This window comes from Lynx rufus, unplaced genomic scaffold (genome assembly GCF_022079265.1).
Source record: "Lynx rufus isolate CCGP_SWC_20201006 ecotype Redwood Valley unplaced genomic scaffold, mLynRuf1.p SCAF_6, whole genome shotgun sequence".
In the NCBI taxonomy this organism is placed as follows: Eukaryota; Metazoa; Chordata; class Mammalia; order Carnivora; family Felidae; genus Lynx; species Lynx rufus.
Genome location: NW_025814878.1, coordinates 115,846,219 through 115,872,410, shown reverse-complemented (window position 1 = coordinate 115,872,410; position 26,192 = coordinate 115,846,219). Strand labels below are relative to the sequence as shown.

Below are 26,192 nucleotides of genomic sequence, written 5' to 3'. Positions count from 1 at the left end.
GATTGAGAGAATGCATGTTTGTGTGCACAGGTGAAAATTAAAGCCTCAAAAATAGACACATGGGACAAAGGTACCTACAGATTGAAGCATTTATGTATGTATGTATTACTACTACTTAAAAAAAAATGTTTGTTTATACTGGCGCCTGGATGACTCAGTTGGTTAAACATCCGACTCTTGGTTTCAGCCCAGGTCATGATCTCACAGTTCGTGAGATTGAGCCCCACGTCGGCTCTGCTGACAGCATGGAGCCTGCTTGGGATTCTCTGTGTCTCTCTCTGCCCCTCCCCCACTCATTCTCTCCCCTCACCTCTCAAATCCATAAACTTCAAAAATAAAATAAAACTTTTATTCATTTTGAGAGAGAGAGAGAGAGAGAGAATCCCAAGCAGGCCCTGTGCTGGCAGCACAGAGCCCAATGGCAGGGCTCAAACTCACACCACGAGATCATGACCTGAGCCAAAACCAAGAGTCAGACACTTAACCAACTGAGCCACCTAGGTGCCCCACTACTTTTTAAAGTAATCTCTATCCCCATTGTGGGGCTTGACTCACTACCCCGAGTTAAAGAGTCACATGCTCTACCGAGCCAGCCAGACACCCCTGGCCTATTTTTTAAGCCTCTGCCAAAACATACCAAAGCTTACACATACCATAATGTGGGTTTTTCTAAACTTCACACCCAGATTACCAGTCCTCAAGTCACTATAAAGGCCTATATCAGCACCCAAAGCAACCTTCGTGCACCCTCCCAGGCACTTCTAACTTGGGTAGCCGCTGTCCTGAGTTGTAGCTGCTTAGAGGAATTTTGTCTGTGTGCTTGGTACAAAGGGCATCATGCAGCATATACTCTTACACAACATTTTGCACATATGTTAGCAGAGATCCCTGGCCCTTTAAATAGCCTATGCTCTGGCAGGAAACCCCAATATTAATTGGTAGGTAAGAGAGCAGTGTGTGTGGGGGGGAGGTATACAAAAATAAGTACAAACCTTCAGTGTGCCCCCCTGTCTGGGCCCACTTTCCCCCCATCATCTCTGACTTCAGTGTAGAAGTCTAGGTTTATACAGCTCTAGCAAGTCGAACTAGACGATGGTCTCAGAGGCTGAGGAACCCAAGGCCCAAGATTCGGCAGTAACTTCCCACATGGTCCTTGAAGAGGGAAGCTGAGCCTGGGTTCCGGCCAGGGCTCCACTAGATCTAGCGGCTCTTCCACAGGGTGCTTCCCCCCACCCTCTCCCTGGGCCTGGTCCCAGGCCTCATAGCTCCACTCCCGCCAGCCCTCACCTCCCACACCGTGGACCTCCCCCAACCCAGGCCCCACATAGCACTGCCAAGGGTGCCCACTGCCCTTTTGCCCTTCGCCACAGAAAGGCTTCCAGTTCTTCACCTTTTGTGCCTAGAGCTGAATCCAAGACATGGAGGTCGGGCAGAAGCAGAGTTCAACAGAGCTGGGAGCCCCGAGGTGGGGCAGTCAGGTGGGACCTCAGCTTTCCTCAGCCTCCACCACTACCAGAAGAGAGAGACGAGCTCTACAGTTTGTACACCAATTTATTTGCAAGGAACACCTGGGGACTTGAGGCTAGAGAGGCCCATGGTGGGAGAAGGGGCAAAGCAAGGCCAAGAAGCAGCTGAGAGATGGGAGGAGAGAAGAGTAAAGCCATCAAACCGGGAGGACTTGAAGGGAAAACTCAGAGAATTCTGGAGAGGGGACCTGGGGGAGGGGCTGAGTGGGAAGAGGGGTGTTGGGTGTCAACTAGGAGGCCAATAGGGCCGGTAAAAGGGACTAGAAGTTGTTCTGGCTCTGCCACCCAGATGGAAATCAGGAAGATGGATGGCAACTAGCAGTGTTTTATTCTAAAAGTCTCTGCGGAAGTTCTAAGGAATATAGAACACTCTGTTCTGAGGGTTATTGCAGAACTCCAGGAAGCAGCATCGAGAAAATATCCAAAAGCCAAACACTGGAGAAGAGCGGGTATACGAACAATCACTCATCTGCTCCTTGCGGCGGCAGTCACTCACCATGATGTCAGAACCACTGCCTGGGGAAGGATGGCAGCAACCAGTGATACAGACATCTCAGGTCCCAGGCACAATCCCAGACTCTTCCATCCCCTCCCTCCACATGGACTTAACATCACTGATCCCACACCCTTCCCTGACCCCCCCAAATACCAAGATTCCTGGAACTGGACAGGGGCAGGAATGCCAGGGAGTCATCAGCTATGGATCCCGTGGAAGGTTGGTGGGAAAGAGCCATTCAAAATAAAGTGATGCGGGGCACCTGGGTGGCTCAGTTGGTTAAGCATCCGACTTTGGCTCAGGCCACGGTCTCACAGTTCGTGAGTTCAAGCCCCGCATCTGGCGTTGTGCTGACAGCTCAGAGCCTGGAGCCTGTTTCAGATTCTGTATCTCCCTCTCTCTGCCCCTCTCCCACTTGTGCTCTCTCTGTCTCTCTCTCTCAAAAATAAATAAATATTAAAATTTTTAACAAATACAGTGATGGTTGGAGGGGGCTGAGTTGGGTCTTGCTGGGGGAGAACCAGCACTTCAGCTGGGACCATATAAAAAAAAGTTGGGAGATGTATTGGAGGTCAGATTGCAAAGAAAAGGTGTTTGTCATCATTTTGTGGAACAAAAGAGAAGATGGTATCTCTTGCTATTATATATATATTAGAGGGGGGAAAAAATGTGTTCACAGGGACATTCATTCCTGCCCTGCTTGAGAGAGGAAAAAATTAGAAGCAACCTACAGATCCGTCAATAATGAGATTGTCAAACTCTGCTATGCCCGTGCCATGGAGAACCATGCAGCAGGTCAGAAGAACAGGGAAGCTGTTTACAAACTGATATGGAAACTTAAAATTCCCATGACTGTTCATTTTAAAAAAACCAAGTGCAGGGTGCCAAGGTGGCTGAGTCAGTTGAGCATCTGACGCTTGATTTTGGCTCAGATCGTGATCCTGGGGTCATGGGATTGAGGCCCACGTTGGTCTCTGTGCTGAGCGTGGGGCCTACTTAGGATTCTCTCTCTCTCTCTCTCTCTCTCTCTCTCTCTCCCTCTCTCCCCCCCCCCCCACCGTCTTCCTCCCTCACTCCCTCTGTCTCTACCTCTCTCTCTCAAAAATAAATAAATAGATGATAGATAGATAGATAGATAGAGGCACCTGGGTGGCTCAGTCAGTTAAGCATCTGACTTCAGCTCCGGCCATGATCTCGTGGTTTGTGAGTTCAAGCCCTGCATTGGGCTCTGTGCTGACAGCTCAGAGCCTGGAACCTGCTTCAGATTCTCTCTCTCTCTCTGTCTCTCTCTCCGCCCCCCCTCTAAATAAACATTTTTAAAAGTTTTTAATTAATAAAAATGTATAAAAAGCAAGTGCACACCAGTGTTTACAGTGGTATGCTACTGTTTATGGAGGAAAGAAAAAGAGGTGAAACAACATATTTGCATAGAGTGAGATGTACACAAAAGATCACAGAAAGGATATCAAGAATGTGGAAAGATGTGGGGCATCTGGCTCGCTCAGTCAGTAGAGCATGTGACTCTTGATCTCAGGGTTGTAAGTTCGAGCCCCACGTTTGGTGTAGGGATTACTTAAAAATGAAAAAAAATCTTTAGGAAAAAAAAGAGAATAGGAAGATTAGTTTTGTGTTGTTTGTGCATGAGAGCTGGGTGGCTTGTGCCAGGAGTGGGAGGGAGACTTCTCTTTGATGCGGTTGAGTACTCTGATATTGAACCAAAAGCATAATAAAAGGACTTGAATTTTAATTTGAAGGCAAGTTTATGCAGTGGTTGTTAAGAGCACCATCTCCGGAATCACCACAAATTGTGGTTCAGCTTCTAGGAGAGTTGGGCAAGATTTTGACCTTTCTGGGCGTTTGTTTCCTCATCAGTAAAATGGGGATAACAATAATAAAAAACCTGTCTGAGAGGGTGGTAAGTGCTTAGAACAGTGCTGGCACATAATGTGTTCTGTGTTTGTTAAAAAGAGCGGAGGAGGGGCCCCCAGCTGCTCAGTCAGTAGAGCATAGGACTCCTTGATCTAGGGGTTGTGAGTTCAAGCCCCATGTTGGGCCTTGAGCCCACTAAAAAAAGCAGGGGTGGAGGGCGGGGAGTGAGGGATCGTGTGGAAGAGCAGGCATGAGAAACAGGGACTGCAGTTTCAGGAAGTTGAAACTGAGGTGGAGCTGTCCAGAGGGCAATTTCACATGACAATTTGGCCTAACATTCACATTCATAAGGAAGCAGAGCAAATCCTCTGGGGAGAGTGAAGTGGGAAGACAGCTAATGCCTAAATTTTGGTGAACGTGAACCATTAGGGGTCTCCCTGAACAGACAGAGAGAAGGCAGCCTGAGGAGAAGCGGGGGGATCTAGTGATCACAAGCCTCCCCCACAAGGCCGGGTGCTGTAAGAAACGCATACGCCATGGGGCGCCTGGGTGGCTCAGTCGGTTGGGCGTCTGACTTCAGCTCAGGTCATGATCTCACGGTCCGTGAGTTTGAGCCCCGCGTCGGGCTCTGTGCGGACAGCTCAGAGCCTGGAACCTGCTTCGGATTTTGTGTCTCCCTCTCTCTCCGCCCCTCTCCTGCCCTGCTCTGTCTCTCTGTCTCAAAAATAAATAAAAACATTAAAAAAAAGAAATGTGGACACCAGCCAGCCCCATGAGGGAACAGGAGGGGTGGAAGTGGAGACAGAGAATGGCTCTGAAGGTGAGGAAGGAGAGAGCATGACGAGCACTATCTAGGTAGGGGTTGTAGGAACCAGACTGTGGGGTACAGCTGAGAGATGCAGCTCAGGAATGGGTCGGGCCAAGGACAAGCAGCTCACTGTTCTTTATGAGCAGAGTCATGCAGCTGCTGCCAGGAGGGGCAAGGCAGATGTCAGATCCCAGAAGGCATCCCAACTCCTTGGTCTCCAAGAGGCATCGATAGCAGCGCAGATATTTGGAGAACTGAGCTGGATGAGGGGGTTCCGGATTGACAGGATCAAAATTACCTAGAACACAGAGCAACACTGACTCCAACCCCACCTAATTTCCAGGCTGGTCAAGCCCATTCTTCCCTCCCCAGCTTCCCGTCTCAGAAAACCATGAAATCACCCGTTCTTTAAAACCATCTGGCTTAATCCTCTATCAGAGGCTTTCGTCAGTTTTAAAACCTCCATTCTCTGCTCTTATACCTCCTGAAATAAGGAACTCATTAAGGAATTCATTTACTCATTCAACATGTATTTTGAGGTACTACCACGTGCCCAGCACTTGGCAAGCTCCTAAGTTCAAAGACTAAGCAGAGGCAGTTAATTCCAGCCTGGGCAGTTCTGTGAGGACAGTTCTTCTGGGACTTGGTTTCACAGTCTCCCCACCCCTATGGACCCCCTTTTGAATATGCTTTCTTAATCTGTAATGTTCAGTGAAAACAAGAGTGCATCACCACAGGACAAGAGGAATCTATGCTTTGTGTGGACAGGAGACTTCGAGTGGCCCCCCATCACATTATTTGTTTGGTGGTCTAATCACTGGAAAGACCCATATTAAACTTTGTCCACCAAAGCCTTCCCCACCTACGTGTATATATGCTCCCTCTTCCTCTTGTTCCAGACCCAGATCACATGTCAGTGAGTCCCCAGACCCAGCAGAACACTTAGTGGGAGGCAGATACTGAACAAACACTTTGAATCCTGTTTCTATATAGACGGTGTTTTGCAGCCATGTTGAGGAGGTTATCAGGCTAGATTCAGCCTTGTTCTACTGGGTGGATCCCAGTTCTGTTATCTAGCATGTTCTCGGAATCCTCCCTATTCTGTACTGCCCCAGATTTAAATGGAGTCCTTTCAGTATCTGCATTCAGGTCACTGCTGTTGAGACAGCCCTGGGGTAATAACTAGAGATCTCCCTCAGAGTGAACAGCAGTCCATTACCAGTCCCTAGGCATTATCTCACCAAGTCCATCCATCCCATCTTTCCCTCTGCTTGGTTTTACCTGAGCATCCTGGGCAGATGTGCCCAGACACCTGGTATCTGTGGGTCTCTCTATCCAGCAGACCAGGAGACCCTTCTGACCCCTTAGAGCCACTTACCAAACACCAAGCTCCTCATGACCAGCACTATTAAAAGGACCATGTACAGGGCTTGGGAGGTGCTATGAAGGCCCATGGGCTCCATACTCTGGCTACCTGCAGGGCCTGCTGCCTACTAGCCTCCAGTTGGGGCTTATATTGGTGAAAGAGAAGTTGGCCAAGAGGAAAGAGAGAGGCAACACCCATTTGGGGTGGAAATCAGTCCCAGAACAGCCAGAGAAACAGAGTGTCCTCACCCACGGCCACTCTAAGACCTAACATCCTGGCTTGGGGACAGGACCCAGACAAAAGGGGAATGAGAGGGAAACTTTTTTTTTCATATTTATTCTACAGAAGTTTACTGAATCACTGTATCAGGTGTTGGGGATACAACATTACACAAAATCCCTGCCCCCACAGAGCTGTCTAGTGGGGGAGACAACAAACAATGATGGGGGGATGGAGGGGGAAGGATGAGTACTTCCCGGGAGCACGTGGGCAGTCCTGAGCACTGACCAAAGGAGCAACAAGATCAGAGTTCTGTTTGTAAAAGATTGCCGAGGCCGGGAAACCAGTTAGGAAGCTATTCCTGAGTCCCGTCACAAGATGGCGGCCTGGTCTGGCAGAAGAGAGGCAAGGAAAAGACGAATGAATCTGACATTTATTTAGAAGGAAGACTGGACATTTGCAGTTAGACTGAATATGGAAAGAGGAAAAGTGGGGGATAGGCTTGCCCAAGGAGGTGATTGGTGGTACCATTTTTCAAGATGGGAACAACGTGGAACTGTCAGAAATCTAGAAGCGAGGACACCTGAGTCCCGACTGACCTATTCAGCCCAGTGGCCCCTGTGGGTTCCAGGTAACTAGCCAGCACCTTTCCTTACGCCCCCTTTTACCCCACCCCGCCTAAGCTCCGCTGCAGGTCAGTAACTCTGATCTCCGGCGCCCACAAGGCTCCGGCTCCGGGCTCTCGCTCTCCGAGCCTGACTGCACTTCAGGGCTCCCAGGAGGAAGCGGGGGCGGCCCTCTGGCCACGCTCAGTTCTCTGCCGGGGGGGGGGGGGGGCGGGGGGGGCTGGCTGGCAATGAAACCTGGGAAAACATGCCTGGCGTCAGACCTAGCCTTCCGCCCCTAACAGACGCCCAGAGCACCACGCGGCTTCCCCGGAAGGAGGCGCTGTGGCACCACCAACCCACCGGGCCGGAGGCTAACGCCACAACCAAAGAGCGGAGGTGGGCGTCCCAGGAGCCCCGCCCACGTCCTTTGCTGGGGGCCGCTTTTCCTGGGGGGTTCGCCCGCTGAGCTCCTTCAAGCGACCAGCTCAGCACGCACCTCGCCAGGTCAGGGTCTCTGAGAGACTCAGGGTTTTCCCTTTAAGGGTCGGGGGTGCTGTAGGAAGAGCTCGGCGTGCAGGACGAACCACCTGCTCCAGTTTCTGGTCTGGAGGTTTGGGGTGCGGCCCTGAGGGAGGGCTCCCTGCTTACAGTCCCAGACCATCCGAGAATCATTTGGCCTCGGGGCGCTGATGGGGAAGATGGGAAGAAATGGACTCAGATTTGAGCCAAGAAAGACGGACAGGAAAGAAAGAATACGAAAGGAAAACGCACGCCACTGCGTGCCCAAGAGCCTTGGGATAAATGAAATCAGACAATTGTATTATTGAAAAGTCGGAGTAATGAAGATTTGGGGAGGAGCGCCTGGCACCTGTATAAATGTCTGCTGAATGAACGACAGAGTGGTAGACAGAATCAGAGAGCGGAGGCTCCTCTTGAAGCGAACGGGGCAGAAAGGAGTTGGAAGGGAATTTCACAGCGTCCTCTGAACCCGGCCTGCGGATAGCCGGAGGGAAGATAGGGGCGGTATTTCGAGGCTGGGTTCGGTGCGAGCTAGGAGAGTGGTTCCACGGAAGGGGCGTGGCCTCAGGGCCATTAATCCAGTCCCAGTTTCATTTTGCTACTCCTCAGTCTAAACGGCTGGGCGCAGCCAGTGCGCCTGCCGAGCCTGGTGAGTTCGTTGCCGCGGTGATGGGCTTGGTGGAGGCTTTCCAGGAGTGAAGAGGCGGGGCGCTGCTGTAGTCGCCATGGTGATAGCAGCCGAGGACAGTTTCTGTGCGGAGTGCCTTGGGGACGCGGGATACCGGTGGGGGTAAGCAGCCGAGTGACGAAACAAAGGAGGTGGGGCCTGAGGAGAGAATGCTACAGTCAGGGCTATGGGCGGGGCAAACAAGGGGGCGGCGAGCCAAGTTCTGTTCGCTGAGCAGCTAGACCAGGCGGTCTGGAGTGGAACTAGACAGCAGCGATCTTTAACCCGCATATAAATGAATGAAAGAAAAAAAAAAAAAGACTTGGTTCCTGAGGGAGTTGGGATGGCTTGTTGGATGGATGAATGAACGGATAAGTACCTGGCCCTCACTCACTTGTGACAGCTGGGAGGGAAACACCTGACCCTCTCGGGGGAGTCGAGCAAATCCTCAGCCCAATCACCAAGCCCTGAGCCTACTCCCGCAACTCACACTGAAAGCAGCGCAGGGCGAGCCCGGGCCCAGCCCAGGGCCCACCTCTCCTTCCCAGGTTTCCTGCCCAGGTGTTAATCCTTATTTGCCCCAGCCTCCATCCTCTCTCCCCGTGTACCCAGCTCCTCGGGGGCGCCTGGGCGTCCAGACCTTGCCTGGTGCCCAGTAGGGCAAGGTCCAGAGTTCCAGCAGATGTGGGGTCTGCATCTCGGCTGTTCTTCTCCTGGGACTGTTGGAACCCTGCTATATAGGGTGAGGAGTGGACAGGGAGCTGGTCCAACCGGGGGCAGGGGGTGGTGTGTGGTGGTGGTTCTAAAAACAAAGAGCTGATGTGAGCTTTATCACGTGGGGAGTAATCTAAGGAGGTAGACTGAGGCCCCTGGGGTTCGGTGGTCCAGAATTCAAATGTTAAGCCTCCCCTCTCCCCACCCACTTCAGTTATCTGAGGGCTCTTCATGGCATCCACTGTTCTTTATGCAGGAAGAAGGGGAAGGGGGAGGTGATGGTAGAGGTCAGTCAACAGAGTCCCTAGTGGCCTTGGCCAGGAAGGGGGAGTCCTTTGTCTCCAGGGTGTGGGAGGTGGGGCTAAGTGCCCCCTATTTGCATTCAAGGAGGTTGTTACCTTAACTGAACAGACTTGTTTTCCAGGAGGCTAACTGTCCTGGTGGATCCTGGAAGGTGAGGTTCAGAACCATCCAGCTGGACCTACAGCTTCATGCTCCACACTCCCCACCCTGTTTGCCCCCTGGGATGGGACAGAGGAACAGAGTGCCAGTATCAACTCTCCAGTGTTTGCTAAAGGTGGAGCATTCTGGAGCTGTGGCCACCTCTTCTCTTTTGACCCCAATTATCAGGTATATCACCTGACAAGTCTCAGATCACCCTTCCAGTGGAGACTCAGTATGCCCCCACTGAAGGAGCTGGTGAGCTGGTGAGGGCAGACAGCCTCTGCCCAGAGACTGAGGAGGAGCTTCATGCCCTGGGGTTCCAGGAGACACTGATATTAGCCAGAAGCTATCTAGGATATCAGAACATTGTTGCTTGCCCACGTTGAGCTTGTTCAAAACAGAGGGCCAAGGAGGGTAACTCTGGGAGCGTTTCAGCTAAAAGAGGTTTCCCAAGAAGAAGGTGGCCAGGCAACAAACTGACAAGTGGGAGGAAAACTCATTCTGTTCCATGAAGTCTGAGGATTGGAAATAGGACAGAAGTTACAGGAAGCCAATTTCCTTGGGTTCACCTTAGGGATTTTCTTCTAATAGTGTCCAGAAAGGTGAAGTGTGGCTCTGGGAAGCCTCAGTCCCTGGCAGGCCCTGTCACTGAACTGCAACAGATGCGTGAAAGCGACAAAGGCACGGTGAAGAGGTGTGTAGGGTTTGCCGCAGAAGACATGGGGAGTGGGCTGTTCCTCACTCCCCCTTGGAACAGCAAGAGCTGAGTAAGGAAAACTGGTGATACTTAAGGTGAAGCCATGCAGGTTGGAGCTGGAAATCTGTAGAAGAGCCAAGTAGGGGAAATCAGGTACTAGAAAACACTTTGTAAGTGAAAGCTCTGGAGCTCTTAGCAAAGAGGGGGCAACCGTGAGCTCCTACAGTGGCTGCAGGGTTATGCAGGAAGGACTGGGGCGCAGGCTAGGGAGGCTGCACGTGTGATACTACTAGACACACTAGCCAGTGGGGAGGCTTGGGGACCCACTGCATGAGGATAGCTCAGGTTGGGGGCTGGAGGCCTGGGAGAACAGCAGGGATGGGGAGGGTTAAGTTGGCCGGCTGGAGTCAGGTTCCCCAAAGCCCGGCTCTTTGCAGCTTCAGCTATCACCACTACTGGCCCCAAGCTCCTGGACACTCGGAAAGTCACACAATTAGCCAGCCTGTAGAAAAAATACCTTTTTATTAATTATTAGGAATAATCCATTCACTGAATGCGGGGTATATGTTGGGGAAGGTTAGGTACTGCCAGATGGATGAGGGGAAACGTGCAATAGGGCAGTGAGAAGGGGGACAGCCCCCCACTTTCCACAAACTATAAATAGCAACGTGAACACAGAGAATCACAAATAAGAAGAGCCTTCCTCATGTCTCCTCCTATCCCACTCTTTCAGAACGAGTCCCACTGTGGTCCCTAGAGGCGCCAGGGCATCTGGAAGTTCGGGGCCGGGAGCGGGGTGCAGTGCGTGGCCTCGAAGTTGTGCAGATACTTCTGAGCCTGAAGGAAGAGGGCAGGACAGGTGGGGTGCAGAGCACCGCAGTATACAGCACCCTCAAACACCTCCACAGCCTCTGAAACCACCTCCCACACCCTACAAGCTGCCACTTCCAATGCTTACATGGTATCCCCTGTCTCCAAGCCCCCTGGCCATCCCGGCACCCCCTTCCTGCCCGCCACCCCTCAGCTCACCAGAAACAAGGCCAGCTGCCGCCTTCCGTCTGCACTCATGTCCTCCCCTGTGGAGAAGAGCCGCTCACACATGAGCCATACATCTGGGTATTCATCCCCCTTCCTGGCTTCTTCCCAACACCCCCTCCTGCCACAGGACGTCCTTACCCACACTCCAGGGGAAGTCAGGCCCGTGCTCTGCCTGGTAGGAGCGGAGGACGGACAGGCACCAGTCCTCCTCCACCTCCCAACGGCTATAAATCGAGGCTGCTCAGGGAGAGAAAGGAGGGCTTGTCAGTGACCTGGCCTGGCCAGGCCCCCACCCAAAGGCCTCACCGCATCCCCCTGCACCTTCCTCCAGCTGTGAGGAGGCTTCCAGCCACTGCCTCACCACTCGAAGACCCTCCTCTGCCATTACACGGGGATACCTACAGAGGGAGCACCAGGACGAGAGGTCAGGACCCAATTCTCTTCACTCCTCATCCCTAAACCCTCTTCCCTCCCTCGCCACGCCAGTGTCAGTAAACACATGCACACACACGTGCAGGCACGCACACACACTCCCGCTTACCGATACTGTAGGAGCTTCAGCAGGAGGTCATTGCCTCGGTTGGACATGATGTCCTCAGGAACCCTGGGGGTGAGAACAGTGTACACTGGAGGGGCTGGAGGTTGGGGAGGAAGGGTCTGGATACCTAGGTTTCTGGTGGGCAGAGGTGGGAAGGGCAACTTCCTAGCTACATCTGGGATCTAGGAGGGCAGAGGCTCCCAGGCACTCACGTGGTGGTGATGATCTCATCCTTGGTTCTGCGGATCAGCAACACAGGGCCCTGGTACCTTCAGAGGACAGTGTGGTGCTCAGAGGGAGAGGGGACAAGTGGCCACCCCACCCTTGCACTGGCTGCAGCCTAACCCCCTACTATAGCAGGGCCCCACAGGCTAACCCTTCACTCAGGGGTGAGAAAATATTTAAGAACAGGCATGGCCCACATTCTGGCCTTACTGGGAGATCTGCTTGAATACCCAGCAAAGCCTGTACAGTGGGGAAGTGGGGAAGGGAGTTACACGCCGGTTACTGGCCTGCCCTCACCTGCACAGCTGTTCTGCATTGTTCAGATTGAGATGCTGCCTCACGGTCCTGGTCACAAGGCCCCCTAGAGTGGGATCAGAGTGACGGGATGGCAGAGACAAAGCCCTTGCACAACATATAGTTCCCCACTGTTCACAAAGAAAACTAAGGCCCCAGACAGGGGAGCCCTCCTGCTTTTCATCCCGCTGGGTGACCCACTCCCCACCTACATAAAAAGGAACCATCTCCAGTTAGAATAGTTCCCAGTTCCAGCCCACCCCTTCCCTGGAAAGGCAGGCCTGGGAGCTGCACTCACTCCAGCTATCTGGCATAACCTTCAAGGCCAAGGGCACCAAGTCATCAAAGGAGGCATCCAGGATCACAGCACTAATGTCTGGGTAGGACATGGCTGCCCATGTGGCTGGTACCAGAACAAGGAAGAAAGGTGAGGACCGAGGGGCTCCTGCCCACCACCCCACCTTTGTCCCATTGACCCTACAGGCTGACACCATCATCTCTACTAGGTTAGCCCCAGGTGCCCCTTAACCCCTCACTTCACTTGGCCAGGGCACTGTATGGAGGAGACGGAGAGAGAATATCAAAGTGCATCGAAGACCACGTGCAGAGGAAAACTTCACTTCCCTGATCTCCCCCCTCCAGGACCCTGGTCTGCTTCTTTTCGTAATGGGCATAAGGTAGAAGGAAATGCGAACGTATACAAATAGGATACCATCTTCCAGACACACGCAGATATCCCTCCTCCGTCCTCTCCTCCCTTAAGCCTCTACCCCACTGCTGGGCTCTCAGGGCATTTCCCTACTGCTCTTTGAGGGGGGTGGGGGTGGCATAATTTGCCCGGGGAGGGGGGTAGGCTGGTACCAGTGAAGCCACCGATGGACCAGGCATAGATGATGATGTCCTGGGGCTGGAAGCCCAGGCGGTGGATGGCAAACTGGACCACCACATCCATGGCATTGGCCTCATTCTGAGGAAATGGCACCCCCTGCAGGAAGAAGGGTAAACGCAGGAGTGGGTTAGCACCAGAGGCTGGTTCATGGGCCACTTGCACGCTTCCAGCACAGAGCTACCCTACAAGAGACAGAGGGTGCAGAAGAGAAGGGTGGCGAGAGGGCCCGCACTCTCCAGAAATGCCACTTCTCACTGTGGGGTGGCGTCATGGTTCCCTGCCCTTGGCACCCAGGTGACAGATGAGTGAGAGCCACCAGAGAAATATACACCCCTTTTCCTAATTCCAGTGGCTGACCAGAGGGAGACAGACCATAACCATAAATTCAGGAAAAGAAAGGGATTTCAGAGAGTGTCTCACCGTGCTTCCAGCAAAGCCTGGATGATTCCAGCCCAGGACAGAATATCCAGCTGCAACACAGGAGGAGGAGGAGGGGCTATGACCTTGTGGCCCACACCTCCCCCACCTCCAGCCCCGGGGGAAAGACCAACACAACATGGGAGCTCTAAACAACCCCAAATTTAGAGGTGAGTAACTCCAAGCTTTCTCAGAATGGGGAGATGACACCAGAGGTTCTGAGGCAGTAGAAGGGAGAGATGTGATTATGTCATGGGGACAGAATGAAGGCCATAATGTTAGGGACACAGCCCAAAGGGAGGGAATGTAAGGTTGGCAAAGCGAATGGGGAGTAAACTTTCCCCCCAAATGTGAGAATTTCAAACCTCACTCAGACAAGGTGATCTGGCCCAGGGAAGTTATACTGGTGTGGGAAGGTGGGGACATTCCATTCCAAAGGGCAGAGATGAGTATTGTGCCCTGGGCCTACCTTCCAGAGGTGTAGAAATGCAGCCCACCTCATAGAAGCCCGCGTTCCCCTCACAGCAGATCACCTACGGAAGGAAGCAGGAAGAAGGGCTGGGAAGGAGCCAAGCTGGGACTGAAAATCCCCTGTGTGGCAGGACGTGGGAGCTTTACAGGGAAGAGGAAAGGGCCTGTTGTCTTCAACGGGAATAGAAACTTCTAATTTTACAAGGTACATGAGAGGCAGAGTGGATGCAAAAGCTTAGCAAACTGAGGAAGACGAACTGCTCGACCACTCAGCAGTGTCGTTTTCCTTGGAAGACCACCGGAGGACAGCTCTCAGAAATGGGGTTATGGATATTTTTTTCCTTTCTAGTTTTTGGGTCTATTTTTTTCATGACTGTTTCTTTTGTGTGGCATGCCAATCACTTTCCATCTCTGGGCCTCAGACTTAGAGTCAGATAAACTTTAATTTCATGGGGCCCCGAGCCCAAACTCAGAGATGGTGGAGCTTGCATGGATTTTCATAGCAGCTGGGCAGTGCCGGAACCAGGAGTCAGCTCCCTGGACTGCTGACTCAGTGCTCTTTCCATGGCTCCCTCATGGAGGCAGGATATACTGGAGGCCAGGCTACCTGGGTTCAAATCCCAGCTCTCTCACTTACTGTGTGGTCTGGGAAAATTATCCCAGGCTCAGTTTCATCATCTGTAAAATGGGCTCTCCTAAAAATAGTACCTCTTCTGCAGGGTTGTTTTGAGGATTAAATATATGCCTTCTATGTGATAAATGCTGTCTAAGTGGTGACTATTACAAGATTACTTTTTGGTCCTTGAACGTCAACTCCTACTTCATCTATTTCCCTGTGGTAGGGTTTTCCTACGCCAACATGTCTTGAGGGTGGGGTGGGAGATGGGATTATCCCCAGATGTACTTCTTAGGGCTGCTGTAGAACTGAGGTCCCCAGAACCTCCACTGCTCTCCCCGCACCACTTTTGGGCTGGGCTCCCTGCTCCCTCTCACCAGCTTCTGTCCCTGAGGCTCAGCTGTCCCCCGCCGGTCCACAAACATGGTGTCAATCTCGTTGCCATCGCAGGCCAGCAGCTTTGCCCGGCGCCCGTTGCACTGAGTGGGGGAGATGTTGTGAGGGGCAGGAGGTCACATCCCTGGTAGGGGGAGAAGGACCATCGGGGGTGGGGTGGGGGCAGGGGGCCTCACCTCTTCCACCAGCCGGGCCTGGCCCTGCAGCAGCATGGGCATGAGGGCCTTCTGGAGCAGGTACACTGAGCCTGGATATAGCATCCGGCGCCCCAGAGTGTGCGCCACCAAGTAGCTGTGGGGAACATGGGGTTAACGAACCCTTGACCTCAGTAGGACCCAGGGATCATCCTAGCCCTAGCACTCAGAGACTCTGGGGCCTGCTTCACCCCTGACCTTTACAGTTTTGTTTCTTGACCTTTACAGCTTTGTTCTCCTCTTTCAGGACATAATGAAGTAATATATGTACCAGGCTGGTGTTCTTCAAAATTTTTTTTACTACAACCTTTATAATATGCACATTTTATATTGTGGCCCGGTACACACATCTATATTTATAATATTGAAAATTTTAGGAGATAATATTTTCTATATGCGATAAGTAATTCTTATTAATTAAGAGAGAGGGAGATACAGAATCGGAAGCAGGCTCCAGGCCGGGAGCTGTCAGGACAGAGCCTAATGCGGGGCTGGAACTCACAGACTGCGAGATCATGACCTGAGCCACCCAGGCGCCCCTATTCTTTTTAATTTGTAAATGTTTATTTATTTATTTAGAGAGAGTGTGTGCACAGGTGGGGGAGAGAGAGAGAGGCAGAGAGAGAGAGAGAGAGAGAGAGAGAGAGACAGGGAGAGAGAGAATCGCAAGCAGGCTCCACACTCAGCGTGGAGCCTGACACGGGGCTTGATCTCACGACTGTGAAATCATGACCTGAGCCGAAATCAAGAGTCAGATACTCAGCCAACTGAGCCACACACGGACCCCAAAGCAAAGTTATTATTAACTATGATTCTGTTAATGTATAAATGCAACTTATTTAAAGGCCCCCTATAATACTTTAAAAAATGACAGCTGTAATTCACTCGATTTCAAGATTCATGAATGGACGGTAGTTTGAAATACACCACACTAGACTGCAGACTCCACCAGGGCAGAGACCTGACTGTTCTGTTCTGCAATATGCCCTATTCTGCCACGTAGCAGGTGGCTAGAGCCTGACAAAGAGGGGCTTAATAAATATTTACTGAACAAATACACTAATCTAGACAGATAAGCTGTGGTAGGTATCTGAAAAAGACAATTAACCATTTCCAGTTAATCCTGAAATAGGATTTGTCCCCAGAAAAAAACAGGTATGTACCACCCTGTCCAGCATCCCCTCAAAACTGCAAATTTGGTTTGTCCCTCTGACCAATCGTCACACAGGCAACACTGATCACTAAATCCATCCCTTTCCTTGGTATCTTGGAACTGCCTCCCAGCCCCCAACAATAGAAAATTACCACAGCATCTGCTCTACTGTAAGGGAGGAAGGCTTACTGTTGTCACTTCTGACATCATCAGTAGCCACAACTTGGGCTTTGCTGTCAAGTACCCAGGCAAAGTAGTAGCCCTTCTGAATATGTTACTCTACTTAATATACCAATCCTATAAAGTGCGTTATTCATGGATGCAGAAATTGTAGCTTGCTTAAGGCAGAAGAATCTAGGAGTAGAGAGGCCAGGTCAGGGGCACAGCTGTCACCAGATGCCACTCCAGCTAAGGCTATGTGTCTCCACCACACTCTCAACCTCATTGTTCTCTCTCAGCCTCGTTAGAAGGGCTTTTGTGGGGTGTCTGGCTGGCTTAGTCGGTAAAGCATGTGGCTCTTGCTCTTGGGGTCGTGAGTTCAAGGCCCATGTTGGGTGTAGAGCTTACTTAAATAAATTTTAGCAGCACCTGGGTGTCTCAGTCAGTTAAGCGTCTGTCTTTGGCTCAGGTCATGATCTTGCCATTCGCGGGTTCGAGCCCCACACTGGGCTCTCTGCTGTAAGCACTGAGCCCACTTTGGGACCTCTGTCTTTTCCTCTCTCTGCTCCTCCCCAGCTCTCTCTCTCAAAAATAAATAAACATTTATAAACAAGTAAATTAATTAATTAAAAATAATAATAATAAAATAAAAGAGCTTTTGTGTCAGAAAGAATTATTAATATCCCAACCCTTCATTCACCATCTGTGAGACTACACCTCCCTGAGCCTCTTTTCTTCACATATAAATGTAGATTAAAAACCATCACAAATAATACAAAATACATAGCACTAGGCCCAATAAATGGCCGCTATTTTATCCATAGCACCCAGTCCTGGAGTCCTCACCCGATGTCCCCTCCACCCCAGATGGCCTCTCTTCCCTGCTGCTTCTCACCTGGTGATCTGACAAGGCAGCTTCTTGACCCGGTTGAGGAGAGTGTCTGCTGTCCCCCGATGCAGGGGCTCTGGGCGAAGCAGGGCCACACCCTGGCGGGAAGGGCCCCCTCGAGACTCCTTCCTGAGGATGGAAAGATGTAGGGGAGGTTGGAGTCAGAAGCAGCAAGCTGAGGTCCAGGAATGAGGAGATGGCACTGGAAAGGAGGCCCTGGGGCCCAAGATGGGGATGGAGGTATGGGACAGGACAGAGCAGGATGGAGTGAAAGAACTGGGGCCTCACCGGCTGCTGGGCTCTTCCCAGTGGAAGTCCACTGGCCAGCTCTTGAAGTCAAAGTTGTAGTTGGCGAGCTGCCTCTGTGGTGGGCAGGGAGAGAAAGAGGAGGGGAGGAAAAGGGAAACTAAGAAATTGGGGCAGGCCCACCTACCCACCCTTGGCACCCTCATCCACAGGACTGGCCCCCACACATCACAGGGAGACAAGTCGAGGTCAACACACTCCTAGTTCATAGAGGGTAAGCTCTGTCACAGCCAGAAAAATCAGGCAAGAGAGGATACCCTATCAGGTATCAAAACTGGCCTGTCTGCTTCCAGAAGAACTACTCAACACTCTTTGCTTTTCCAAAATATAAAACTGACCCACCCCAAGAAGGGGTGGCTGGAGGTGCTGGTGCTTTTGAGGGAGGAAGTGGGGGCGGGGTCTGTTGGCTGGTCATACCCCTTTCCCCCACCGGGTCCTTTACATGATGTTGCCCTAGAGGATCAAAATGACTGTCCTAAGGTTGGGTGAGAGGGAACAAGGGAAAGTAATGTCTACAGTGAGTGGTTCCTTTGCACTGGAATCACCTCCTGAACGAAGCCCTCTCTGCTCCATCCTCACAGCCACCTCCCTTCTCTCACCTTCGGCAGCCATGTGCTGGTGATGCCAGCCAGGCTATCGATGCCTCCAGTCACCCCACAAAGTCTGTCCACATGCTCTCTGAGGGTGGCGGGAGCTGTGTCTGACTCTCTGCTGTACCCCCTCCCTCACCCTGAGAGCTCCCAGTGCTCTATTTTGAGAGCTCTTTTTATTTTCTGTCACAGGAAATTTTTTTGACATTTTCAAAAATAACTTGACTAAGGAAGAACAACAGAAACACTGTACAAAAATGTAAATGGCAAAACAAAACAAAATGGAAGAAAAGCAAATTTCAAGCAGGCTTTGCTCAGACCAGGCCTCAAATCCAGACCCAGCCCCTTCCTTTGCTCTGTGACTCTGCTTGTCACTTAACCTCTTTTTTCCTGTGTCCTCAGAGGTATAATAATGCCACCTCGTGTGGCTATTGTGAGGATTGGGAAGGGTGTTACCAAAATGCCTCAGACAGCGGCGTGGTAGAGCTTCATTACGTAGCTCTGTAAACGGCGGCGTGGAACAACCAGTAACACGATGATGGTAGGGTCACAGCTCTTTGATCCCAGGAATCCCTAACAGGGAAGAGCTTTATAGGGCCCCAAAGCCCCTTCTCAAAGATAATCACACTCCAGCACCAGCTGGGCTGGCACAACTCCAAGGACACTATGCCCTGGCTTTTCTCCCTCCTGGCACCACGCTGTGCTTCTGGGCACAACAGTGGACACACCTGTCCATCTTGACCCATCCCTGAACAAAACTAGCATGGTGTTCAATGCACACAGCCAAAATAAACAACACTTACAGAACCGAGCTGCTGTGACAGAGAGAAGACCCCCTTCTAAGATGTGGAATATTTCCACATCTAGACAATTGTTACAGATGGAGGGGAGAAGGGTGGAGGATTGTTCTAGTGGAACATCCCATTAGAAGTGGTAGGGAGGAAAATTCTCTGGGTGGACAGTTCACTTGCACAGGGGAGAAGGGCTACAGCAATGTGCAAGCAAAAACCTACTGCCATGGGTGGCAACACAACTCCTCGCCCTGGCAGAAGCTGGTGCCCAGTGCTCTGGAGAGGCAGCTGAGAAAGCTGCTGCCAGGGCACCTGTCTGGCACCTTTCCTGGGACCCCTTACCTTGTTTTCTGCAGAGTGGTTCCTATGTGTTGCTTCCAAGATGGTGATGAACTGCCGGTACTGGGGGTTGGTCCAGCGGCCGATGCCTGGTAGAGAGAGGATAGGAGACAGTGTTAGGAAAACTGGGAAGAGCAAGCTGAGTAAGTTTCAGGAAGAGGATTGGAGATGGGCATGGAGAAGGCCCTGGAAAGGGAAGTGGGAGGGAAAGGAACAGGTGGCCCAGGGTCTGGGGAAATAGGAGAGTTGAGCTGACCCCCTTCCTCCATATCTAGCAACTGGCTTCAGTGTTCTGCTACCCAGCTTCTTCAGTTTGTTTCTTTATAGGCTGGCAACCCTCAACGTTCCAGAATGTTCACTTTGCTAGTCATGCAACCTTACTGTTGCATGCAACACACCGTCATGCAACCTTACTGTTCATCCTTGTGAACACTGAGTCTCTCTTTTTTTCCCTGCCACCCTTCTTCACTGCTTGCTTTCCATCTCTTTTCTGTATAGTCTAACTCCCTGCCATCTGGCCTCATGGCTCCTGCTCTTGCCCCGTAATCACTTCCTCACTGAATCCGAAGTCTCCTTCCTCCATCCCCACTCTCTTGCAACTATGCCTCTCTACACTATTCCTGTCCCCTGAGACTCCTTCTCTGCTTCCTGGGTCCATCTTTGCCACCTTCTGAATCCTGGACCGCTCCTCCCCTGCCTCCATTCTACTTCCCTCTCTGAAATAAGAGCCATCCTCAACACTGCACTCATTCCTCTCTTCACCTGGCCCTTTGGTGATCACATCTGCTCTCCCTTCACTGCCAAGGAGTCTCAAACCCTGACTTCTCCTGCTTCCGTTGACCCGACAGGTGTCATGTGCCAGGCACTGTCCTGACATGGGAGATAGCAGGAAACAAGACACATAGGTCCCAGCCCGGAGAGCTAGCACTTTGGCTGGGGGTGGGGTGGGGCTGGAGAAAGACAATAAGCAAGTAAACAAGAACATTTCAGAGAGGATTAAGTGCCATAAAGAAAAGAAAACCAGAACCAACTAGAATGCTATTATTATCAAGGGTGGGTAAAGACCCCAGACAATATTAAGAATGAAGGAAGGTGCAGAATGATTTGTATAATGTGATGCCATTTGTGTCAAAAAGGCAAAATGCACAAATGAATGGCTATATATGGTTTATGCTTACCATATTTCATAGATTCTAAAATGCATAGTTTTTCACATTTGAAAACTGAAATTGGAATGTATTTTACAATTCCTAACAGCTTAGATTTGATCAAATGAGGTATATCTTTCATAAAAGGATAAAAATGTGGACCAGGAAAGAAACCACACCAAGTGACAATGGTTACCTCTGGGGAAAGAGGAACACAGAAGTGGGGAAGATTCCAACAGGAATGCCAACTCTGAATGCAATGCTTCAGAACTTTATTGACAAAAAGTATGTGAAGCTACATGACAGAATATAAGCATTTCAGTTCATGACACTTTGTTCTCTGGACTTCTCTATATTTAATTTATGTACCCAAATTAAGAATAAATAAAATTTGGGCTGCCTGGGTGGCTCAGTTGGTTAGGCATCCAACTCATGATCTCATAGTTCTTGAGTTCGAGCCCCACATCAGGCTCTCTGCTGTCAGCACAGAGCGCACTTCAAGATCCTTGGTCTCCCTCTCTCTGCCCCTCTCCCACTCATTCTCTCTCTCTCCCTCTCAAAAAAAAAAAATAATAAATAAATAAATAAATATGTAAAATTTAAAAATAAGACAAAACCCAGGACTGGGAGCTACTTTTAGGTGAGGTGGTCAGGGAACGCCTCTCTGATGAGGGAGCCCACCCCAATGGAGATCAGGAGGCAGGACACCGCAGGCAGAAGGTCCCCGCCCCAGGCTGGATATGACTGCAGCCATGCAGCTCCTAGTCTACCACCTCTCTCCAAGCATCCCCTCACCCAGTTTTCTTCACGTGCATCGGCCGAGGGGCAATGATTTGGACTCTCTCTTCATTTTTAAGTTGTGAGATATAACATACGTGTGTCCAATATATATCCAGTTTAAAAATACGAAGCAAACATTCCTGTGACCGTCACCCAAGTCAAGGAAGAGAACAAAGTCACGTCCCTCCAGGAGCCCTCCCCATCCTGTTCCCTCCCTCTCCCAGGTAATCACTCTCCTGACTTTCAAGATAAGCATGCCTGTGTTTTGCCACTTCTGTATGCGTCCCTCTTGAACTTTACATAAGTAGAAACACACTGCATACATCATTTGTTAGTCTTCTTTTAAAAAAATTTTTTTTTAATGTTTATTTTTGACACAGAGAGAGAGACAGAGCATGAATGGGCTAGGGTCAGAGAGAGAGGGAGACACAGAATCTGAAACAGGTTCCAGGCTCTAAGCTGTCAGTGTAGAGCTGACGCAGGGTTCGAACTCATGGACCGCAAGATCATGACCTGAGCCAACGTCGGACGTTTAACCGAGTCAGCCACCTAGGTGCCCCTTGGTAGTCTTCTTCTTGCATTCAACATTACAATTGTGAGACTCATCTGTGTTGCTGAGTGTAGCTTCAATTTGTTCATTTGCATTGCTGTATTGTGTTCTGCCCTAGAACTAGACTCCCTGCCATCCTACTATTTGTGGCCATGGACTTGTTTCCAGTTTCGGATTATTACAAACATATATACGGACATATGTGGAATTATTGTAGGGTATATGCATCTCTTCTAGATAATAGCAAAGTGTTCTGCCAATTAGCTTTTCATACTTACAACCACGCCCTTTAAGAAAAAGATCATGCCTTCAACATTCCCAATTATTCCCCCTCAGGGCCCAACACAAAACTGTATTTGCAGAAGTGACTTCATAAATATTTACCCAGTGAGGGACAGATCCAAACCAGGCTCCCTCTCAACCTACCTCGGAGGCAGGCCACTCCTGCCAGGAGTAGCAGCAGTGTCCCCGCATAGTGAGAAAACGGCACCACTTTGGACAAGCTCAAGTAACCTGGGAGGGGAGAGGCATCACATGAGAAGCTCTCCCCACTGCCCCAACCCCCACCCCGTACCCTCTCTTTGGGACAGCCATGCCCTCTGAGGAAGAAGATGCCTGATGGAAGAGGGAAGCCAAGCCATCCTCTCAGGTCCCCTCTCCTCTTTAGGGGGGGTCAGCTCAGCTGCCAACAACCTGCCCACCACCTTTGAAACCACACTGACCTTTCCTGTATAAGTAGAAGAAGGCGAAGGGAGAGGAGTAATAAGAGATGGACCAGAAGACTGAAGCCTGCAGCAGAGAGATGGGGACAAGCAATCAATACACACACACACACACACACACACACACACACACACACACACACAGGTCTGCCATTTCCAGGCCTAACCTCTGAGCAAAGTGGATAACCTGAGGGAGATCATATCAAGTACCTATTCTGTGCATGACACAGTAGGTGCTTAATATTTGTTAAAAGGCAACGTATCAGAGCATAACAGAGGCTGGGAAAATTAGGTACGGGTTCTGTTTTCTTCCTCTCATCTCCAGACATAATTTCATCACATTGAAAGGCCAGTAGAAAGATACTCAAGTTAATCAAGCCTTTTCACTCGGCCCACTCAGGACAGCACCTGGCCTGGTCCCCAAGAGATGCACAAACGTCACCATAGGAACCCTGCCAGAGAAAACAGCTGTCTTTGCAGCCAAAGAGGTTAGTTGCCAGGGAGGACAGGTCACTGGGGACCACAGGACTCAGCACCTGCAGATGGTCCCAAAAGTAAGCACAGTTTCCTCAGGGCTCAGGCTGCCCCAGAGAAAAAAAATGCACACACCAAAGGGGACTGCCAAGTATGTGCACTTGACAGCACATCCGTGTGTGTGTTGAAGTCTCTTGCAGAGCCCAGAACATCCCCCACCCCCGGGGGCACTGCCTTCTCCCAAGCTGCGGGGGAGAAAATTCGGGAGGGCAAGTGGGTCGGAAAAGATGCAGTAGTCCCAGATGGCAGGGCAGACGTACCAGTGCCAGGATGCTGTCCGCATGCTTCTCCAGGGCACGGGGTTGATAGTACGTATCCTGCCAAAGCAGATGGCTGTGTCAAGGGCCGTGTCCATTGACAAGTCCTTCCCCTTCTCTTTTGAAAGCCCTGATTCGTGTCCTCTGGTTCTAGCCTTCAAAGCTATCCCTCCTGGGACATCCCTGTCTCCCACAGAAGCCCCTCTTCCCACCCCCCACCCCCACTCCAAACCTCATTTCCTATCCCAGACCGTGAGAACATACCGGGCTGGACTTGGGAGCAAAAGTGAAAACATCACTGGATGATTTCTGCTCCCAGTTTCAGATGGGTTGTGGGCATGTGCATATGGGGAGAGGGGTTAGAGCAGCAGAAAGGAAAGGCACCATGACAACTTTAAGAGGGAAAGAACAGAAATAACAGTGGGATGATTAAAGAAGAGAATGTGGCTGAGGGTGGACGGTTTGTAGAGGACAGTAAACATAATCTGAGACTACCAATAAAAAGGTGGAGACCGTGTAGGGGCACAGCCTACCACCACCCTCAGCTTTCACGAATGCAAGGACCCTGGGGTCTCCAAAGTAGGTTGGGCGGTTGGGTGGGGGGCAGCAGGTCCGTGACATATTCAAGTCATGTTGAAATTCAAGGCCAGGGTAAAGGGAAGATAAAACAGAACCAGGGAAGGCACCTAGCAGGAAGAAATCGAGAGTTTGACGGCAAAATCATCCAGCTCTCGAATCCGCGCAGGGTCTCTTCCAGGACGTAGAGTCAAATGGGACCAGCACGAACCACGACAGACAGGGTGGGGGGCCGCGAGAGGAAAAAGCAAGGAGTGGTAGTCGGAATGAGAAAGCGGTGGCAAACCGCGATAAAGGAGGCAGCCAGTCCGCAGGCGTGACTTTAACCCAGGAAGCACAAAGAGCACTTCGCAGACAACTGGCTTGACAACCAGGCTCCCCCGATTTCCAATAATGGGCGCTTCTGGGGAGCAAAGGCCGCAAAGGGGTTTGGGCCGTACCATGTTTTTGACCAGGGGAGAACTCGACTCACCCAGGAGCTGGAAGGGGGGGTAGTGACTGAAGTTGGAGTCTCGGGGACGCCGGACGGGGCCCTTTCCGAGTCCCTTTCCCGGTAGATTTTGTAGAGCCGGGGGCCTAGGACGCAGCTCAGCAGCTTCGCCATGGCCCCCGCTCGGGCCGCTGCTCTCCCAGCAGCAGGTCCCCCTGCTGGCCCCGCCCTTCCCCGGCCTCTAAGGTATTGCGTGCCCTTGACGTCAGCACGTACCGGCTCCGCCTCGTGCCGAGCGGAGACATTTTCCGCGCTGCCTGAGACGGGCTTCGGGCAATTGGACCTACGGGTAGAGCGATGGTCAGAAATTAGTTGGAGGCGTTCGGAACGCGGAGAGTTACAACCTTATCGGGTGTAGTCCAGTCACTTATTTCTGTCCCTTAACATTGGCAGATTCTCGAGTGGGAACGAGAGGCAGGATTAGGAGCACTTGACCAGAGCAACGGAAAAGAAAAGGTGTCTAGGAATACATCAAATCAAAGAAATGCAAGATTTTATGAAAAGAATTACAGAAGTTTTTGAAAGAGGTAAACTGAAGGCTTGAATAAGTGGAGAGCTACGTCGCAGTCATGGATATGGATAGGAGGACTCAGTATTGTTAACGTGTGTGAAATACTGGTTTAAAAAATAAAGGATACATTATCGTTCTTAAGCGTGGATGAACCTCAAAACCGTAGTACTGACTGGAAAAAAGAAAGCCATAGATTACATACAACCTGACAGCCCGTTTCAAAAAGAAAATTTAATGGTCAAGTAAGTGCAAGATAAAGAGCAAATTTGGAATAGTGTAACACAGCATAGAGGATCTTTGAAATAGTAATACTGTTATTAAATAGACAGGTTTGTCTTTTCTTTGTACGTTACACCTACATTATATGTAAATTCTTTAGCTTTTTATTGCAGTAAGCATATATACATAAAAGTGCACCATTTGAGTATATCGATGTAATCAGCATCCAGGTAATACCGGGGGCAGGGGGGACATGGATTAAATAGGTGATGGGGATTAAGGCATGCACTTGTTGGGATGAGTACCCTGTGATGCATGGAAATGTTGAATCAGTATATTGTACACCTGAAACTATTATAACACTGTATGTCAACCAACTGGAATTAAAATAAAAAAACATTAAAGTGGCTCCTGGGTGGCTCAGTCAGTTGACCGTACAACTTTGGCTCAGGTCATGACCTCACAGTTCACAAGTTCGAGCCCCACATCGGACTCGCTGCTGTCAGTGCAGAGCCAGCTTCTGATTCTCTGTAACCCCCCCACACCCCCCCATCCCTCCCCTGTTCACGTGCTCTCTCTCTTCTCTCAGTAAAAAATAAAAATATAAAAATATATATGCCATATATACTACTTTAAAAGTAAATAACTTTTAAAAGTAAACACATTAAGGGGCGCCTGGGTGGCGCAGTCGGTTAAGCGTCCGACTTCAGCCAGATCACGATCTCACGGTCCGTGAGTTCGAGCCCCGCGTTAGGCTCTGGGCTGATGGCTCAGAGCCTGGAGCCTGTTTCCGATTCTGTGTCTCCCTCTCTCTCTGCCCCTCCCCCGTTCATGCTCTGTCTCTCTCTGTCCCAAAAATAAATAAAAGCGTTGAAAAAAAAAATAAAAAAAAAAAGTAAACACATTAAGAACTATTAGAGCTAGGGTGCCTGGGTGGCTCAGTTGTTAAGCATCTGACTTCAGCTCAGGTCATGATGTCATGATGTCGTGGTTTGTGAGTTTGAGTCCCACATCAGGTAAGCACAAGCCCTGCTTTGGGGGAAAGCTGCTTCCCTGCTTCTCCTTCTTTCTCTCTCTCTCTCTCTGCCCCTTCTGTGATTCTCTTTCCCTACCCCTCACTCACTTGTGCTCTCTCTCTCTCTCTAAAAAAAAAAAAAAAAAAAACAA

General features: G+C 50.6%; 2 protein-coding genes and 1 long non-coding RNA gene across 4 annotated transcripts; 1 reads left to right on the top strand and 2 right to left on the bottom strand.

Moving 5' to 3' along the window:
- Positions 1–1,688: 1,688 nt before the first annotated feature.
- LY6G5C (lymphocyte antigen 6 family member G5C) lies at positions 1,689–6,338 on the bottom strand. Its single transcript, XM_047103056.1, has 4 exons — positions 6,318–6,338; positions 6,078–6,189; positions 4,830–4,997; positions 1,689–2,042 (listed from the first exon to the last, which is right to left on the bottom strand). The coding sequence occupies exons 1-4, from the start codon at positions 6,336–6,338 to the stop codon at positions 1,879–1,881; spliced, it is 465 nt and encodes a 154-aa protein (XP_046959012.1). The 3' UTR covers positions 1,689–1,878.
- Positions 6,339–7,446: 1,108 nt separating this feature from the next.
- LOC124527917 (uncharacterized) lies at positions 7,447–10,603 on the top strand. The gene is made up of 2 exons (XR_006966036.1): positions 7,447–9,422; positions 9,828–10,603. It is a non-coding gene; the product is annotated as an uncharacterized LOC124527917 (long non-coding RNA).
- Positions 10,439–24,458, bottom strand: ABHD16A (abhydrolase domain containing 16A, phospholipase). Of its 2 annotated transcripts, XM_047101192.1 has the most exons (20): positions 24,278–24,457; positions 23,233–23,289; positions 22,439–22,505; positions 22,143–22,229; positions 19,242–19,327; positions 17,501–17,574; positions 17,219–17,341; positions 14,994–15,108; positions 14,799–14,900; positions 13,804–13,867; positions 13,338–13,387; positions 12,890–13,013; positions 12,327–12,431; positions 12,032–12,095; positions 11,722–11,778; positions 11,513–11,575; positions 11,293–11,369; positions 11,110–11,208; positions 10,963–11,009; positions 10,439–10,770 (listed from the first exon to the last, which is right to left on the bottom strand). In XM_047101192.1, exons 1-20 carry the CDS (start codon positions 24,407–24,409, stop codon positions 10,687–10,689), a joined length of 1,677 nt encoding a protein of 558 aa, XP_046957148.1. In that variant the 5' UTR covers positions 24,410–24,457; the 3' UTR covers positions 10,439–10,686. The 2 variants fall into 2 exon arrangements, with proteins under 2 accessions (XP_046957148.1, XP_046957149.1); XM_047101193.1 differs by lacking the exons at positions 17,501–17,574; positions 22,143–22,229; positions 22,439–22,505; positions 23,233–23,289 and having other exon boundaries at positions 24,278–24,458.
- Positions 24,459–26,192: the final 1,734 nt, after the last annotated feature.